We start from the raw sequence: 20,062 nt of genomic DNA on the forward strand, positions 1-20,062 counted from the left end.
GCCTCGCGGTCCGAAGGGCCTCGCGCCTCGAAGGTTTATGCATTACTTAAAAGCTGAGAATGCGACAAAAAATTTTACTCGTCATAAAACGATAAATAGTTTGTCAAATTTTTATTCATAAAAATGCAGTTTCAACTGCTTTTTATTTTATAAAATCCGTATTCTTGAGCCGCCAGAGGGCCTTTTAAACAATAGGTAGTCTGTTAGCGTTGGTCAGTAGTAGTCCAAATTCAATAAAACATTTGTTTCTTGAAAATTTGATCACGATTTAAATACAGTATTTATTTTTAATATTACCGATATGTCATTGAAAAGAAAACGTGTTGTATTATCATTAAAAGACAAATTAAAGTATATGTTTCGATTATCCGGATTTTTCCTTATCCGGACTACCTTCATCACCAATTAGTCCGGATAATCAAGGTTCTACTGTATTAGTTAAAATTCTAAGCATTTCAATAAAGAAAACTGTAACAAATTACAACACGATATGTAATATTTCATAAGAATTTTACCAGGTGTTTATTTGTAAATTTTTGACAGGAAATTTTTAAAAGTCATATTTAGTAAATGAAAATTGTGAATTCAAGCTATGAAAATAAGATGACACTATTTTCTAATTTTTTAAATTTGTCTATTCAAACTATTCTTTACTAATTGAAAATAATATTCATTATTTCCTTGATGTAAAAATAAAAAAGTTATATTAAAAAATTGTATTGTAACAAAATTAAAGAGTGAAAATTGTAAAATATTACCTCCATTTGATTCGTATCATGTATAATGTGTATCTAGAAAGTTGTTATATAGAATACCATTTTCATTTTGTAGTTAGCTACTGTTCTCTTTTATAGTATTTCCAAAATATTTATCATATTTGTTAACAAATGAGTTATGTAATTATCAAAACTACTTTCTAAATTAACATTAAATATGTTGGTCAAAAAGATCTAACACCACCAATAAATAATTACGTAAAAAACTGCATGGTTTCATCACTAAAGTGATGACAAGGAAAACTTTCTGATTAGGAAAATGGCAGTTTAGTTTGAAAAATTTTAAAGTTAGACATCCTAATATTCTAATTATTAAATTTAGTTTAGATTCAAAATATGACAATTAAAATATAATTTTTGAAAAAGTCTTGTGAACCAAAAATTATGCAAGAAACAGTTTAATTATCTTTCAACATCCAAATATTAGAAAACTGAATGATTATGTTTTCTTTTGTAAATAATAATACTAGATCATCTAGAATAAAAATGAAAATTTAAATTTTTTTTTATTAAACATGACAACACTCACAAAATTAGTTGATATTTGATATGTAAAAGATATAAAAAAAAAACCCTAAATATATTATTAAAACTAATAAAATCCAAAAAATTTTTCTTTAAAAACATTCTTTAAAAAATACAAGTGAAATTCACTTTTTTAAATCCAATTTCGATAGAATTATCATAATATAGTTGTTTAACAGTTATAAAATGTAATATTTTCAAAGTAAACAATTAAAATATACTCACCATGCTATCTTTATTTGTATAATGAATTAACCATCCTTCTTTTAACATACTTGAAGATTTTCTTTTACTATTTCTAATGCTTTGTACAATTCTTTGAATAGGTATATTGTTACTTGACGTGTTACTATTTAAGTATTCAGGAAGAAAACATTTGTTTATTTTAATTAATTCATAATAAATTTTTTAATTTATTTTTTTAATAAAATTTCTTAATTTACTTTGCAGGTAATTTTCCTTCTTCTTCTTGATTTGTTTGCATTCCATTTGTTCTGTTTTCTACAGCACAATCACTATCATCTGATCCGTCCTCTATGTTTTCTACTTCGCTGCCATTATCATATCTACTTCTATCCATTGCTAAATATTTTTGAAAAATTTATTAGTAAATATCAACATATAAGTTAAAATTCATTTTAATGGTTTGTTTAATGTAACCTTTCTCATTAATTAAACCATTTGAAGAAGAAAACTAAGAATTTTTCAATAATTTTCTTATCTATGACTATCTAAATTTGATAAATAATGAAAACTACTCCAAATTCTTTTAAAAAATGTCAAAAATCAGATTAGTAGCTAAGTACTAAAACTTAATTACCAGGTTAATTTGAACTTACTGTTTTTAAAATTTTCATTTTTTTTTTTCATTTAGCAGAATTATTTTAAAAAATTTAAAATAAATTGTGGAGGATGGCTGAATGGCCAAGGTTGTTAAGATATTTGCCTAACATTCTGGTGACCCTGGATCAAATCCATGTGAGTATGCCGACTTACAGGAGAAATTCCTTAATCCTTGTCAGGAATGACCTAGGGACATTCGAATATGTGGGCAGTGATGAAGGAGGTCAGAGAATAAAAGAGTGCCTTTACAAAAATTGTTTATTAATAACAAAAGTTTCTTACACAGGTAAGAAGGGGTCCTTGAGAATAAACAAAAAGTTATCTAATGTCCCGATCCTTCCACATGCATAGATTCTTGATCAAATGTCGTTTGTCAGGCAGTCCTGGGGCAGTGGCAAGTTGGTGTCCAAAGGACTGCCTTTGTTGAACTTGTCACCTTACATGACAACAGCATTTTTAGAGTCAAGGTGACAATGACAGAAGAACAAACTTTGTTGACGCTTACAGAGACAGAGCATGCCATGTCCTTGAAGACCTGGATTTTATAGAATTTTCGTCCCAAAATCCTCTTCTAATTGGCTGGGCTTCTTCTTCCCTGCTCCCCAATTAGTCTCTCACATGTCTCCAGGTGGAAAATTGAAACCAGTTCAGGTCGCAAGAAAGGTCTGCCCAGGATAGTCATCCAACATCATCCCTTTGACTGTGACCGAGATTACTGACAATACTAAGACCTGCATTCATATTTTCTCTTGTCATTTCCTTTTTGCATTTTAAATAATAAACAATTTCCTTTTTATACTTCTTTTGTTCATTAATTCCTTCTCCTTTTCTTGACTGTATATGAGTGATGATGTCAAAGTCTGGCATTGCCATCTTGATGCAGATAAACTCAACATCTTACAGAATCAGTTGTTTGTTTCACATCACGTTAATAATTCATTATTAATTAATTGTTACAAAACCTTTTGAGGTTCAAATTCATTCTGGAGCCTCACATCCAGGTGAGCAACTCCCCAGGAATTTTTTCAGGCTGGTCTGTTTTGATATGCAGGACTTAGTCCCATCCCTAATCACCTGGCCATCCAATTGTGTCTCTGGCCAAATTTACAATAAATGTAGAAAAAGACCCTCCTTAGTGCCCACAGGGCANATCAATTATGCATCTCAAAATATATTTTGAATTTCAAAAGTTCTTCCTACCACTCTTAAGATATATTTGACTTATAATTTATAAGGAATAATATATTACACTTTTGACAGCTTATTTGTTATTCAATGTTAACATATTTATTGTAATGCTTGTTGTCTGTGTTAATTTTCCATTTAAATTGTGGGAAAACAGCTTATGCAATCTTAAGTTAAATTTTAGTTTTGGTACCTTATGTTAGATGTATGATATAATTGGCTAAATTATTGCAATCATCTGATGGATATATTGGAATGGAAGTCATTTTGTCTAGGTAGCTACCAAGACAGGTGCACATGAAATGACCTGTTCAGATTGCCTGACTGAATGGCGGGTGGTTGAGAGGTATGATAATATAAAGAAAATTCTATAAATATTAAATTAAGCAAAATAATAAAATTTCTCTTTATGTGGAATCTGAAATATCTACATTTTATTTTTAAAATATTTTAAAAACTTTGAAAATTTTTATATATGGTTTAAAGAATACAAAACAAAACTATTTCAATTTGTAACCAGTAAAACAAAAACTTTTAACTGAAACATTAAATTCTGAGAAATTCTTACTTTTAAAAATATTAATATAATCAATCATGGCTTTGCATATAATAAATAACCTTGTTCTTGAGAGCAAGGTAGTAACTTAGTCACAAGATAGTACTTGAAGACAATATAGTGAAATAATGTATGAATGTGTAAACCCTTAATTAAAAAACAATTCTGATCAATTTATTTAATTACAGGGTGATCAAATAAAAAGTTTACTCTCAAGGAATATATTTTTCAATTCTGGTGAGAAGTTTCAAATATGTTTTTCTTCAAGTCCGTAACCATCAAATGTTGAAGATTTTGTGTTTCTTGTGGCATGTAGCAGAACAATAAAAAGTACAAAGAAGCTCATTGCTTGCAAGGAGTATACTTCTCAAACTTTTCATTTGTTCATCTAATATAACTGGATTTGCAATTCTTACCTTTACATTGCATCCCTTGGCGAATTACACCTTTTAAAAGTTTCTTACAGTGCTGGCATATTGTCGGTCTTCCATACGAGTGAACCATGAAAGTGTGCGGCACTTTAATACGACCAGCTAATTCTCTGTCCACCCAAGCTGGACGACCCATGTTAAATGAAGGCGAACGACGCGTAGGAGAAACAGCATTTAACTATTGTGTGAGAAAGTTTGTCATTCCGCAAACTATAACTTATAAGAGAAGTTTGAAGAAACATTAAATATAAAAATATAAAAGAAATATTCACTGTAAAAAATAATTATTTTTACAAAATTATGTTTATTCTCTACTCTTAAAATTTTAAGTGTTAAATTTAAAATAATATATTAGAATTTTCTTAGTAATTTCTTTATATCTTACAGAACTATCATCCACAAATATAGCTGCACTGCTTGTTGTATGGCAAACATTATTAGTAGGAGTGCGTGGACTTAGATGCGTTGAGGATCTTCTACGCCGTGCATGAGTACAGTTATTAGGAATTTTATATGCACATCGTTTATGAAAATTTAAACCGCAACCTAATAAAAATATAGAATTTAAAATAAAAAATTTATATATGGGTATAAATTTATAAACAAGTTATATTTCTTTCTGATTGAGAATAAAATAAAAACAATTCAATTTTTAATTACATAAATATCAAGCCAACCACTGCCATATGTCATCGGGTTATATAATGGCTTTATTAATAATAAATTACCAAACAATTTGACCCTAGAGAGAGGCATTAGGTGCCATCACATAATAAATTTAATAATTATAATTTTTAATTAAATAATTTAGATTAAACTGAAAGAAGAGAATCGGAATGGAGCGGGACTCGAACCCACAACTGCTGCTTACTGTGCAGATGCATTGCCAAATACACTACCCAGACCTCTGGTCTGATTTTGTCCTCCAGTATATATAACATTATGCTATAACCATCATCGGTTGGCAATGCATTGCACTGTAAGTAGCAGTTGCAGATTCATACAGCAGTGATTGGCTTTATTATTATAATGTATCAAGTTTTAGTAGTGTTGTTTGTTTATATATAAATATCTTTTTATTTCCTCTATAGAGATTAAGTGATAAAATTTTGAATTTTTTTAAAATAAATTTTGAATATTCAATATATTTACTTTCAAAATTATAATAAAAAACAGAATTCATAAATTAAAATAAAAATATATTTGCTGTAATGTAGTTTAAAAATAAAAAATATGTTCTAACACTTTTGGATTTAAATCTATCATCAGGAATACTCAAACAATAATACTGGATAACAACATTTGATAATTTTCTGTGCATTCCCAATGACAAGCAAATCCAAAAGCGCTTGAGCTTATTTTTTTTTTATGTTAGTTTGTTTTATACTCCAGTAAAGCAAATATTTTTTCTTTTCAGAATTACAAATTTCTGAAAACTATTACAGAATTATAATACATATACATATGTATATTTCAATACAGATGAATCATGCCATATTTGAAAATATTAAATTCATTGAGCATGATTGTATCAACAATAAAAAATAATAGTGTGGCTACACGCCTGTTTTTCTTTTATTAATATTGTTATTATTATTATTAGTCCGTATAGTTTTAGTTTAATTTAAATTCTAGAACTTTCCTTCCTTCCGATTTCTTTGTTCCTTTGTCTCGGATTTCCAAGAACTTGCCTCACCCCTAACCCATCAGGGGGTAGCCTTAGAACAAAAGACGAAAACGGGGCTGGGAAGAGAGGAAAACAAAGGGTTTTTAGGCATTCTTAGGCCGGACTCGGAGAGCGAGAGACGTGTAGCAGCAGGCTCTGGAACGGAAAGTTGGGGGAGCGCTGCAGAAGGAGGCCGTAAGAAGCGGATCGACAGAAGAATCTGGTCGACGATTATAAGAAAACGCCAAAACGGACCCAAATTGTTCTAAAAGGAAGAACAGCCGAGAACGAAGCCGAGACGAGGAACGGTGGAGAACCAACGGGAAAATTGGGTACCCTCTGTCCTTTAATTCTTCTTATTTCCCCTTTCTATCTTTTCTATCTCTTAGTTTAATTTAGTTTTAAGTTAGGTTAAGTTTACGCACGCAACTAATTTTGTCGGGAGGTAGTTATCGGAAAAGTAACTACCGGTATATTGGTATATCTGATCGCTCGGGATTTTGGTACGTTTGTAGGTAACAGCGGGAATCCGAACTTATTCTGTATATATATTAATGTTAGCGCGAAATTAAACTTGTTTAATTGGTAAAACGTGTCTGTGTTTTCCTGTCCGCGCTATTCATTTTCACAATAGCATGAAATCTAAGAAGTATTACTATTTATGTCAGGCCAAATGATAATTTTTAACATGTGTAATTTTTTTTAGTTGTGCCAATTATACATATTTCATTTGATATAATGTTTCTTTCTTGACATCTATTTCATCTCAGATACTGTATTTAAATCAAATCAATATCTGTAATATTGAAACAAATGATTTCAGGAACTTTTAACAAAGGTAATTCAAACTGCTTTCCTTGGAGTGAAAATGTTTTAGAAAACTCTGAGTGTTTTTAGTCTACATCATTAAAACTAACAAGAGAAAACATGATTTTCTATTGTTGACTGCTAATGATAAAGTAAAAACAAACTGGAACTTAGGTTAAGCATTCACAGTCACACCTTTGTCTTCTGGCAATGATTTTTAATTAAAGAAATGTCATTAGCCTAATTTATAAGCCTTCATCAGGTTTACTTACAAAAATAGAATGCTCTTTTTACTGATGTGGCAATACTCCATATTACTGTATTTATTTTAGATATAAGTTTAGTTTTAAGTTTTCTTTCTTCTTCATTCCCCTTTTGTTTTCTCAAATTTTCGACTAACATTCCTTCTTGTGGGTGGGGTAACCCTTTCTAAAAACCACATTGACAATGGGAAGTGGGAGCCCCGAGGCTTCTATAACGGATAAGGAGGGTCATTCTTGGGTTGGACTCTTGGTGAAGACAGACGTGTGAAAGTTACGCTCCTGCTCGTTGTCTAGAAGGACAAAGGGAGATGAAGATGGCCTGCAGAGGAAAAAAGACCCTGTTTATGTAAAGAGAGAGAGAGAGAGAGAGACGAACATCCCTTGTATAAGGAGGATCATTGAAGAGATCCAATTAAAGATCATCAGGAAATGAATTATAGTGGTTCCCCACCAGAAGAGCATCAATACCAACAGAAAATCAGGTATTCTTTATAACCTCTTCTTCTATTATACTAAAACTTTTTGTTAATCTTACTTTCCTCTTTTAGTTTATAATTTAGTGTAAGTATTAGTTATAAGATTACAAGTCAGTCTTTCCTTAATTGTCACGAGTGGGTTCTTTTGATTTGTATTTACTCTATTCCTTGCTCCTATTTTGGATATTTTGTAATGCTCAGAGTTTGAATCTGAAAAAGAATCCTATATATTACGATTCACGTGAAAAAAAATAAATAATTGTTGTTATTTATTCGTGTACTGCCTTTCATGGACCATTGTACACTCATGTGATTCTCCACCCTGAGCATTCAAACATAAGAACGTTCCAAAAGGAATTTGTAAGTTTTAGATTTTAAATAATATTTGAATCTTATATTCCATCAGAGGAAATGAATAAAAATACAAAAATTCAAAATCTAAAATCTACAAATTCTTTTTAGAATCTTGTTATATGCTCAGTAAAAAGTGAACCTGATGAAGGCCTATAAATTAGGCAAAAAAATGCTTGTTTAATTAAAAATTATTGCTAGACAAGAAAGGTGTGTGATTGTGGCTATTTATTCTGATGGCAAATGCACAAAATATTTTTAAAAATTTTCACTCCAAGAAAAGCAATTTGAATTGGATATAAGTTTGAGGATCTATATTAATATATGTAATAAACTTAAAATTTATATAAATAAATCATATCTACAAGTATAAGAGTTCCTTAAGTATTAACACATAATGTATTGGTTTGTCAAGATGTCTAAAATTAATATTTTAAATAGTTCCGATAAATATTTAAATATATAAAAATAATATTTATAAGAAATATTTAAAGGTAAAAGTCCTAAAATTTGCATTTTTTAATTTTAAATTTAAAATAAATTGTGGAGGATGGCTGAATGGCCAAGGTTGTTAAGATATTTGCCTAACATTCTGGTGACCCTGGATCAAATCCATGTGAGTATGCCGACTTACAGGAGAAATTCCTTAATCCTTGTCAGGAATGACCTAGGGACATTCGAATATGTGGGCAGTGATGAAGGAGGTCAGAGAATAAAAGAGTGCCTTTACAAAAATTGTTTATTAATAACAAAAGTTTCTTACACAGGTAAGAAGGGGTCCTTGAGAATAAACAAAAAGTTATCTAATGTCCCGATCCTTCCACATGCATAGATTCTTGATCAAATGTCGTTTGTCAGGCAGTCCTGGGGCAGTGGCAAGTTGGTGTCCAAAGGACTGCCTTTGTTGAACTTGTCACCTTACATGACAACAGCATTTTTAGAGTCAAGGTGACAATGACAGAAGAACAAACTTTGTTGACGCTTACAGAGACAGAGCATGCCATGTCCTTGAAGACCTGGATTTTATAGAATTTTCGTCCCAAAATCCTCTTCTAATTGGCTGGGCTTCTTCTTCCCTGCTCCCCAATTAGTCTCTCACATGTCTCCAGGTGGAAAATTGAAACCAGTTCAGGTCGCAAGAAAGGTCTGCCCAGGATAGTCATCCAACATCATCCCTTTGACTGTGACCGAGATTACTGACAATACTAAGACCTGCATTCATATTTTCTCTTGTCATTTCCTTTTTGCATTTTAAATAATAAACAATTTCCTTTTTATACTTCTTTTGTTCATTAATTCCTTCTCCTTTTCTTGACTGTATATGAGTGATGATGTCAAAGTCTGGCATTGCCATCTTGATGCAGATAAACTCAACATCTTACAGAATCAGTTGTTTGTTTCACATCACGTTAATAATTCATTATTAATTAATTGTTACAAAACCTTTTGAGGTTCAAATTCATTCTGGAGCCTCACATCCAGGTGAGCAACTCCCCAGGAATTTTTTCAGGCTGGTCTGTTTTGATATGCAGGACTTAGTCCCATCCCTAATCACCTGGCCATCCAATTGTGTCTCTGGCCAAATTTACAATAAATGTAGAAAAAGACCCTCCTTAGTGCCCACAGGGCAGAAAGAAACAAAAAATAAATAAATAACTAATAATTAAATTAATTATGAAAATAGATTTTATTTGGTCAGAGTATAAATTCAATGTCAAATTAAATAAAAATAATGAGAAATAATTTATTTTCATTAAAGTTGTTAAGTATATGAATAATGTATTTCTATTATATTATGGATTTATATTAATAAATAAATATTTTAGTTTTTAATAGATTTTTATATGTATAGTATAAAATGAATTATTATTCAATAAATTATCAAAATTCTATATTCTCACCTTCACATTTTAAACCTTGTCTAACTAATCCAAACAACATTTCTCCACAGAAATCACAGAAAGTAGGTGTTTTATAGGAATGAACCATTAAAGAGTGAGGCCTTATTTGTATATCTCCACAAGGAGCATTTGCTATAATTAAAAATAAGTACAGTAAATAGCAATTTAAATTTTGAAACAAAATATAATTAAAAAATTTATTTATATAAAACAGTTTAATTAAATATTTTACATTATAATAGAAACTTAATAAATTATTTAATGTTAATTTTATATAAAAAGTTAAAAATGCTTTATAATTTGTTTTGTTTCAAACTTTTCTAATTTAATCACAAATAAAATATGAAATGCACGTAAATGCACACATTGTCATGCAAAAATTATTGGCATTTTAAATTTTAAGAAAAAATCCTGTAAAATCAATATAATTTGTTCACATAAAGCTGGACAATTGGGAGCCTTTTTTTGCCAATTCTTAAATTAACAGTCAAATTCACTCTCCATCGATTACACTTATGAGTTTCTCTGAATTCTGATTTCCGAATAATCATCCGTTTTCACGTGGGAATGGATTAAAACATATTGTGCGCCTGTGTGATTTTGGAATTTCAATCTGGAATTCAATTCAAAAGCTTTGCTTTTCCTATTGCTATTCATCTTTACTCCCAACAATATACAAGAACGATTCAAACGACCTAGATAAAATACTTGTTTTTAACTACAAGAGAGTAAGCATCTGGTAAAAAATACAAATACACAGTTCACAAAAATTATTTGCAAAACACAGAGAATCTTTCGCTCGTGCATATAGGACAACCTAGGAATTTGAAGCTGTGATAAATGAATAAAAACCTCATCTTATATGCAAGTAAATATGGTATATACACAGTAAACTCTCAATTTAATAGGACTAATTGGGGAAGCAATGTTCACTATTTCCAAGTCTGTTAAATTGAATGTATTTTAAAAATATATAGTAACAAACTTAAAGTTTTCAAGACGTTATTATGATGTACAAGTATTTGTTTGCTCAAAGAACTTCATAGGATTTGGCTACATGGATCACAGTGACATACACAAGCATAATGTTTGCATTTGTTAATGCTGAATATTCAGCCAGCTGAAAAATATCACAACAAAACAGCTTATAATAAAATTTTGCCAAAGAGAGTTCATCATACTTTAAAGATTATTTTATGATCAATGGAGACGTTTTCAGAACAAAATGTTTGTTTGAGACAGATTTGTCTTATTTTTCACGTTTAATCTAAATATAATTTTAAAAAATATGATGTTCCATTTAAAAAATTTTGACTTTTGGTCTAGATAGTTCATTTTTGGCCAATTTCAGCTAGTTGAAAATATCAGCATTTGATACAGCATATTTCATTTACTTATCAAAATTTTTAGTTTTTTTTAATGATACATCCCTTCATTTTAAAAGAGGGTATATGGGTGGTCTGTGTTACCCTGTACATGAATGCATTTGCTATTATTTATACGAGAAATTATTTATTGTGACATTGTCACAATGCTAGGCTGCAATTTTTCTCACAATATTCTCAATTTTAGTAGTGTATTGCCCCTGTAAGTCATACTTTTCCTGTTAACAATACAGTCATGTTGGTCAACTAACACTATTCAGAGAAAAATTGTTAATTAAATAACATGATTTCCAATGCAAACCGAAAGTTTGTATATAGTTAGTTGGGACCTCCTACCCCTAAGCTTTCCATATCTGGTCTTGACTTTCAACTAACTAACTCTCTTCTCCAGATTAAGGATGGACAGACAGACATGTGGATGCCAGTGAAAAATTATAGAGGTTTACAATTTTTGAAAAATTGTAGCCCAATTATCTAATTAGAAAGGTATTAACTTTGTTGTTATACATGCACACAGTATATATTTTTATAACAATCTTACTTTTCAGTTTTATAATGTTTCTGAATTTAAAATTTTTGCATATTCTTGAACTTAAAATATAATGAAATTCATGTAATTATATTAATATAAAAGTTACAAAAGTAAAGTTATATAATAAAACACGAGAATACATATATTATTAAATTTAGTTTTCACTTTTCAAGTATAAAAATATGTGAAGCCCTAGTTAAATTCAAAATCTGAAGATTCTAAAATGAAACTGTTTCATTTTTGTGTTGCTATGGATAGTTTTATATGCTCTAATTTAGAACTTTTAGTGCATCAGAGGATGAAACCAGAAAACTGTAAAACAGTTATGATTAAATTTATGATGACTTCTTAACTCTGCCAACTTTTTTCATTTAGACTTTAATAATTTATTAATAATTCACGAAGCAGCTTCAAGCTTAATTAATAATTTATAACTTGATGTTCTTTATTATGTCAAATAAACCTTCAGCTATCAATCCTCTTTGGAAACTGTCCAAAGAAAACGTCCTATATACTCACTGTTACTGCCGAAAAGTTGAGAACTTTTATTTTACTGTATTAATTTCAATACAGATATATTTTTGTAAAAAATTAATTACCAATAAAAACAAATAATATAAAATAAAAAAATTATAGCAAAAATATGAATTATAATAATTTATAAAAATATTTAATGATTGACATTGATACAAATGACATTAGTTTCAAAACACAATCTTAATTTATCGTCTTTTATGCGTATATCATCATTAACAATAATACATTTCTATATTTTTAAAATTAATTTTCAGGTGATTATTTTAAATTTTGGTATTATAAAATTGAATTGAGTACATTGATATCAAATTTTCTTTCAAAAAACATTAATAATTCTTTTGACCCAAACAAACATTGGAAATGCAGAGTGCAAAACTGCACAAATTACTATAAATAATCAGGAACTTTCTATATCTTAAGTAAATTTCTAGATAAGTTATTAAATAAGAATGACCAAATGAATAATACAATATATAATTAAATAAATAATATAAATATTCAAAGCTGGAAGTGAAGTGTTAAGGAAGTAAATGATAGAATTGTATATATAAGATAAAGATTAATGAAAAAAAGCAACTTCTACCAAACTCTTAATTTCTTCAATTAAGGTTTTCTCAATCTAGACAGAGGAAGTCTTACTGTAAGAAAAAGTTATTAAGAATATTTTTACCTAATTTATCATTTAGTTGAACTTTAATCCTAATAACTGTACACATCCTTAAATGAATAATATAATATAGTGTAAATAAATAGAAACTTTGATCTGAAATTCTTTAATTATAGATTCAGTAACAGTATTTAAATTTTGGAGTTATTAAACAAAAGTACAGTACATTTTTATCAGTAAATATTTATTGCTATATAGAAGTTGGAACATTGAACACAAAGAACAGAGCATTAGAATATAAATTCTAATAAAAATATCATTTGAAATCATTTGCTAACAGTAAATGATTTCAAATATGAGTAGGTGCCAATTGGTCGGAAGTGATATTAAATGATAAGAAATGATAAATCACTTGCAATCATTTACTTTGTAGAAAAGAATGTTAAATGATGGAAAAGATATGAATCATTATTAAATAATCTTGTAATTTTTTTATATTTTTAAATTTTAAGTATACTATATCAACTGACATCAAATGGTATCATTTGGCAAATGTTCTGCTTATCGACAAGAGTATGCTGATTATCAAATTATATGATACATTAAAAACTACTTTGTAAATTGATTTTGATGTATTTGAAATGCAAAATAAAATAAAATAATTATCAGCATACTCTTGTTGTTAAGCAGAACATTTGCCAAATGATACCATTTAATGTCAGTTGATATCGTATATTCAGAATTTAAAATTATAAAAAAATTACAAGATCATTTAATAATGATTTACATCGATTAGTTATATGAAATTCACCCAAAGAACCATTAACAGTGAATGAATTTGAAGGAATGCTTAATGAACCATCCAGATGGGGAGATTGAGTCTGTTACCAACATGTTTAAAAAGACACCCTTCTCCTGTCTAGGAACATCTCCTTAGTCTTTCACATCAATTACTGCCATCATTGTGCACCTTTTCTTGCTTGTTTACTCTCCCATCTTCCTATCTAACTGACACTGGCATTCCACTTTCATCTATGTCTGAGGATGGTCTTTTAACCAGATCAAAAACATTAGCATTTCTTCAAATTCATCTACAAATAATGGTGCATTAATTAATTCAGCAGATCAACTATAGTGGTCAGTTCATCCTTTAAAAGCTACTTCATAAATTGAAACCAACTGATATCATTTGAAAATGAGGAAATTATATTTTTACTAGGGAATAAATCATAAATAAATAAATAAAAATCTATATATATATATAAATGGACATGTATGTCCCTATATTTCACTTTTTCGCAAAAACTACACATCGCACGTGAATGGTGTTTGTATGTGGTAGTAACCCCAAGTCTCTATTCGTGCACTATGGTGGTTGCGTCTCGATAGCTGTAAGGGTGCAAGAGATATGGGCTTGAAAGTGGTTGAAAGTGGCTTTCTATTTCGAATGTTTTGTTCGAATTTAATTCGAACAATGTTTAAATTTGTTCGAATTAAATTCAAACATAAAATTCGAATATTGGTTCCATTATAGAATGATCGTAAACATTCCAGAAACATTGAAAATAGTTCGTTTGACCGGACATGAACAGGAGACGTTCAGAAATAGAATCGGGACCAGGTCTCTAATTAGTCTGGAAACGGGGGACCTAATTCTTGCATTCTGTGAAAATGGGTAAGATTGGCTATAATGTAATTATCTTAATCTTCACTATCATTACTTTTTGCCCAGCGAAGTGGGTCCTTGCAGCTAGATTCTAGATTACTTAGAAAAACAGTCTTTTATATATAAAAACAACTATATTACATACAAATGTACGAACAAATAAAAATCCAGCGAAGCAGGTCCTTGCAGCTAGTATAATAATATAAATATGAGGAAATAAATAAAAAATAAAATATATAGTAAGTCTCTTGTTTCAAAGTATATGTATTTTCATTATATAATTGCATTCTGTATTATTGCATTATATAATTGCACAACAATGCAAAAAAAACATATTTTTTTCTGAACATAGTTATATTACAACTTTATTAATTGATAATATTTTACTTCCACTTGGAAGAACCCATTATAAAAAAACTACAAACTATTTGATTACTTAGGACATCAAGTTCAACTGTTATGAAATTTTTTCATTCAACTTAAATGAAAACATTGATTGCTTGGCTTGCCTAGGGCTGTGGATATTTGCAGCTACATTTTGTTCACCGTAACCTTAGATATTTTTCTGAAAGAACATAAATTGGCCATCACTTAAGATTATGCTATATTTATTCATTAATAATTCTACTACCAGTAACTCCTTTCTTCAAAAACAAATACTTAATGCATTTAATATTCATTAGTTTATATTGAATTATGTTTTAAATAATTGAATTGAATTATATTTATTAATTAATAAAAAGGTATGTTTTTTTAAAGTTTAAAGACACTCTCTCTTCAACAATATATATTTTACGACAGTATTACCAATATTAGATATATTTTTTTCTGTTTAACAGGTCTAATTCTTTATAGATTTCTAATGCAGAATTATTTTTGACTGTATATCAAAAATGAGGAGGTATATGAAAGTTGATTTAAATTACAAGTATCAAAGGATGTATGGTTGGACTGATGTCTACTGTTAAATCAGGAGTATAATTCTTGATTGTTGTATAGTATTTAACATGTACTGCTATCTTAGTGTCCCTGAAGACGGATTGCAGGAATCCAAAAGCATTTGGAATGATAGAATAACAAGTGATATAAACTCTAAAGAAACAGTTAATAAATATTTATTTTAATAGTAGAGTTAGTTTTGTGTTAAGTACATAAATATCTCTTTTTATTCATTTTTCCTTATATTTCTTCTAAAAAAAAAGTTGATACAATTTTGAAGATTAAACTATATTGCCAATTTATAAAAAAAATTTCTTTTTGACAATATTATTGAGATACAATCTGTAAAAATTGTATACCTATAAATTCCCACTGCTGTCCATCTGACATTCCTTAATCTTGAGAATGGAGTCAGATAGATGAAATCAGAGACCAGATATGGAAACCTTAGGGAGTAGGAGACATCTATTAACTATATACAAACTTCTATTGCAAACCAGAAATCACATTATTACAATTCAAAACTTTTCCCTGAAAGTAGTTAATAGATGACCGACACGACTCTATTGTTAAAGGAAAAGTATGATGTATGGGAGCAAGCCACTACTAATTTGGGGTGGAGAGCACATATTTTAAATTAAATTAATTAAAAACATGATAAAAATTGCAGCCTGGCATTGTCACAGTGTCACAATAAATAATTTCTTGTTTCTTTTAATTTTTTCACAGATCTTGTCAATTTGAAAGTAAATCTGAGAAGAGAAGAGAACAAAGTTTATTATATAACAACTTATCAGTATTCACAGTCTAATAAAATGTTTTTTAATGATTATTTAAATATAATTTTGTTCTAAAAATATTTTAGATCAAATTAATTCAAACAAATAATCTGCATTTAAAATTGAGTATTATATGAACTAAAGTTCTAATTAGAATTATTTTATATAGAAGTTTCAGTTTAAAGTTACAGATTACAGTTAATACATTTCAGGACCCTGAAGATGGACTAGAACCTCACAGGCCTCTGTGTACTTTCTGACCATGACATTCTCAATTTATCATATTTTTCCCTTCTCTTTATGTATTGAAATTACATAAATTTATTGTCTAGACTTCATAGTTAAATTCTTATTAAATAGGTTCTGGTTCAACCCTCAATACAATCCAGGACTCTAGGGATATATCTAGAGCTGTCAAAAGCTTATATAGGAACTAGGGTAGAGTATGTCCCTTTTATCTTTTATCACTTTTTTTTCGATTAAATGAAATATTGTTTCTTTATTACTAAAAAGAAGTCTTAACGATTATTTTTTTGTTAGTAAAAATAATATTAATTTATAGGGATAGGAACCACTATAGGTCCCTTTCTCCAAGCCCAGATAAAAATCTCCAGCTTTCTCTCTCCCTCTTGACAACACTGAAGGATGAAAATAACTCTTCACAAGAATCTCAATAAAAAAAAGAAGAGCTCTGATAGGTGGTTTATAGTAGAAACTTTAAAAGGTATCCTGAACTAAAAGTAAAATAATAAATATTAGAAATGATGAAACTGTCAAATTTAATCAAGAATAGGAAAATTATATTCCTTACACATATTCATTGGTCATATTCTTAAGAGTCATTACAGAACCATTTGAGAGCATGGAAAAAATCAGATGATTTGATAATATACATATAACGAACAGTTATTGATAAACTGCAGCACAATATTATGACACTGTCACAATGTCGGGCTGCAGTGTTTAATCATGTTTTTAATTTATTTAATTTAAAATATATGTTCTCCACCTCAAATCAGTAGTGGCTTGTCCCTTTACATCATAATTTTCCTTTAATAATAGAGTTGTGCCGATCATCTATTAACTGCTTTCAGGAGAAAAGTTTTGAACTGAAATAATGTGACTTCCGATTTGCATCAGAAGTTCGTATATAGTTAATTGGTGCTTTCTGCCTCTAAGGTTTCCATATTTGGTCTTGTCTTTCATCTATCTAACTCTTTTCTCAAGATTAAGGAAAGACAGATGGACAGACAATGGACAACAGAGGGAATTTATAGGTCTACAATTTGTTCAAATTGAAGCCCAATAAAAACTGGGCTAATCTCTCCTTTTCTACTTATATCTTCTAACTGAGAAAGTTCTTGCCAGGAAACAGTAGTCAATCTATATTAGGACAACATGATTGATTGACTCACCAAAAACTCCTTCAAATTAAATTTATTTTTAAAATTCATGTATCAAGCTATTGTATCAAGCTATTAAGGAAAACACTCGTGAATTATTATGAGTTCTTTTTTAAATAAAAATGATTATTACAAATCACTGTCAATTTCTTCCTTCTATTTAATAGAGAATGCCATAATTGTTCACAATCAGGTGTATTAAAAGCTTATTTTCAATGACTTCTGATATATGAAGGAATTAATTTAAGAAAAAAAATTCACTTGCAATATTTAAAAGAGGAATCAATTAACTAAATTATAAAATCAATAAGAATTATTCAACATTTTGTTATTTCTAATTCTTATCATTTTGAATATTCTTCTTGACAAACAATATTCTACTTTAGAGTATTCACTTATTTTATCTTTATATGTTTAGAAAGCAAAAATAAAATATCAAATATATAAAATTTATTATATTTGAGATGATTTTCTATCACTTTATATTATTATTGTATAACAAGTAGTGGATAATATGCAAAAAATACTTACACAACAAAAAATCCAGCTCATGAAATACAACGGATAGAGAGAAATGAACGTTTTCAATTGCTTTTAGTAATCATCCTCAAGTTAAAGAACTTATTTGATATACATTTCCAAATAAGTTCTTTAATTTGAGGATGATTGCTAAAAGCAATTAAAAACATTTATTTCTCTCTATCCGTTGTATTTCACGAGCTGGATTTTTGGTTGTGTAAGTGTTTTATTAGTTGTATATTTAATATTTATTTATTTATACACATTATAAAACAAATATCCTCATAAAAATACAAAAAGTATTATAATTTGAAAATTGAAATTTCTTATACTAACAACTGAACAAATGCAATTATAACAGTAATTAGAGATATTTAATATTGTGTAAAAAAAAAGTGTAAAAATCCCCAACCAAAATGCTGTAATCAGACTCAAAGTAGTTCATTTTAACTGAATTGCATGATTGAGGATCTTATACTAATATAATTCTAGAAGTTAATAAATTTCACATAAAATGTATTTAAAATTATGGTCAAATTATTTAGTATTTATAATTGCTGTACATACTAATACATAATCATCCTGTTGGCTATCGAATAAATAATTTATATATTGAATGTAATATTTTTAATTTCAATTAACAATGATCATATCTTGGTTATAATCTCATCCTGCAGTCTGAAGCAATTGATGTTAATCTAATATAAACAAGTAACCTTGCATGACTTAGAATACAATCTTTGTTGCAACACCACTGAGATTAAATATATATTTTTTTAAATTTTTAAATAAGAAATTGTAAGTACCTTTTATTAACACATGCAAGACAATTGCATTTTGGATGGTCCAATAAGCCATATTTACAACAAATAAGTTTTAATTTTTTGTTTTATTAGTCAATTGAGAGGGCTCCTGAAGCCGTCATGGATCCACGCTTAAATGTAATACTGTACTTTATTATAGAAAACAGAAAAATCCTTAATCAATTGCTTTTGAATCAATTGACATCTCCGATTTTTGAATTCCGAAAAATCATCTGTTTTTACGTGAGAATGGATTAAAACTTATATCTGGCTCATTCCAATGTGATTTTGGAATTTCAATTTGGAATTCAATTCAAAAGCTTTGCTTTTCCTATTGCTATTAATCTTTACTCCTGACAATACACAAGAACAATTCAAACAATCCAGATAAAATACTTTTGTTTTTAAACACAAGAAGGTGAGCATCTGGTAAAAAATGCAAATACACGATTCACAAAAATTATTTGCAAAATTTCAAAGAATCCTTCGCTCGCGCATATAGGACGACCTAGGTTTTTGAAACAGTAAAAAATGAATAAAAGCCTTGTCTTATATGTAAGTAAATACAGTATATCTCAGCTAAGTTTTAATGTTATAAATACAGGAGGACCAAAAGTAGGTATACAGTTAAGAATCTGAAAAATACAAATGTTTGATGTTCATTATTATTATTTTTATCTTTTATTAGTTCATACTCCTTATTTCTGATTTAATTTGTACATAAAAATAAATACTTTTTCTTTTTCTTTTTTCCCTGTATGTTTTTTTTCCATAATAACAACTGTATACCTATGTTGTTAGGTGTATTAAGTTCACGGGTTGGATGTCACGCCAACTTATGTCAATCAAAACTTCTTCTTCCAAGAACGTCAGTCTATGAGGTGTTAAATATACTTGAAAGCGCTCGTAAATTAAAATAATTTCAAGTATATTTAACGCCTCATAGACTGACGTTCTTGGAAAAAGAAGTTTTGACTGTATACCTACTTTTGCACTCCCCTGTATAGTATATATTTACATATACACAATAACTTACCTTCATCACCTGAAATATTTCAAATTATGTTTATAGCATTTACATACAGTACATGTTAAATTATTAAAACTGTCAT

General features: G+C 28.7%; 2 protein-coding genes across 3 annotated transcripts in view; both read right to left on the reverse strand.

Annotated features, from left to right (window-relative positions):
• Positions 1–1,877, reverse strand: part of LOC111626681 (serine/threonine-protein kinase D3-like) — a 21,141-nt gene extending 19,264 nt beyond the window's left edge. The window contains exons 1-2 of the mRNA XM_023370159.1: positions 1,745–1,877; positions 1,527–1,650 (exon numbers count right to left, since the gene is read on the reverse strand). Of these exons, the coding sequence (XP_023225927.1) occupies positions 1,527–1,650; positions 1,745–1,785 (165 nt within the window). The 5' untranslated portion in view covers positions 1,786–1,877. The remainder of the gene's footprint in view (positions 1–1,526; positions 1,651–1,744) is intronic.
• A 2,206-nt stretch (positions 1,878–4,083) lies between these two features.
• Positions 4,084–20,062, reverse strand: part of LOC111626682 (serine/threonine-protein kinase D1-like) — a 34,028-nt gene continuing 18,049 nt past the window's right edge. For both annotated transcript variants that reach the window (XM_023370162.1, XM_023370160.1), the window contains 3 exons: positions 9,781–9,912; positions 4,702–4,862; positions 4,084–4,494 (listed from right to left, as the gene is read on the reverse strand). In XM_023370162.1, coding sequence (XP_023225930.1) covers positions 4,270–4,494; positions 4,702–4,862; positions 9,781–9,912 — 518 coding nt within the window. In that variant the 3' untranslated portion in view covers positions 4,084–4,269. The remainder of the gene's footprint in view (positions 4,495–4,701; positions 4,863–9,780; positions 9,913–20,062) is intronic.

The sequence above is a fragment of the Centruroides sculpturatus genome, unplaced genomic scaffold, assembly GCF_000671375.1.
Source record: "Centruroides sculpturatus isolate CEXI.00-Female unplaced genomic scaffold, Cexi_2.0 scaffold451, whole genome shotgun sequence".
Lineage (NCBI taxonomy): Eukaryota > Metazoa > Arthropoda > Arachnida > Scorpiones > Buthidae > Centruroides > Centruroides sculpturatus.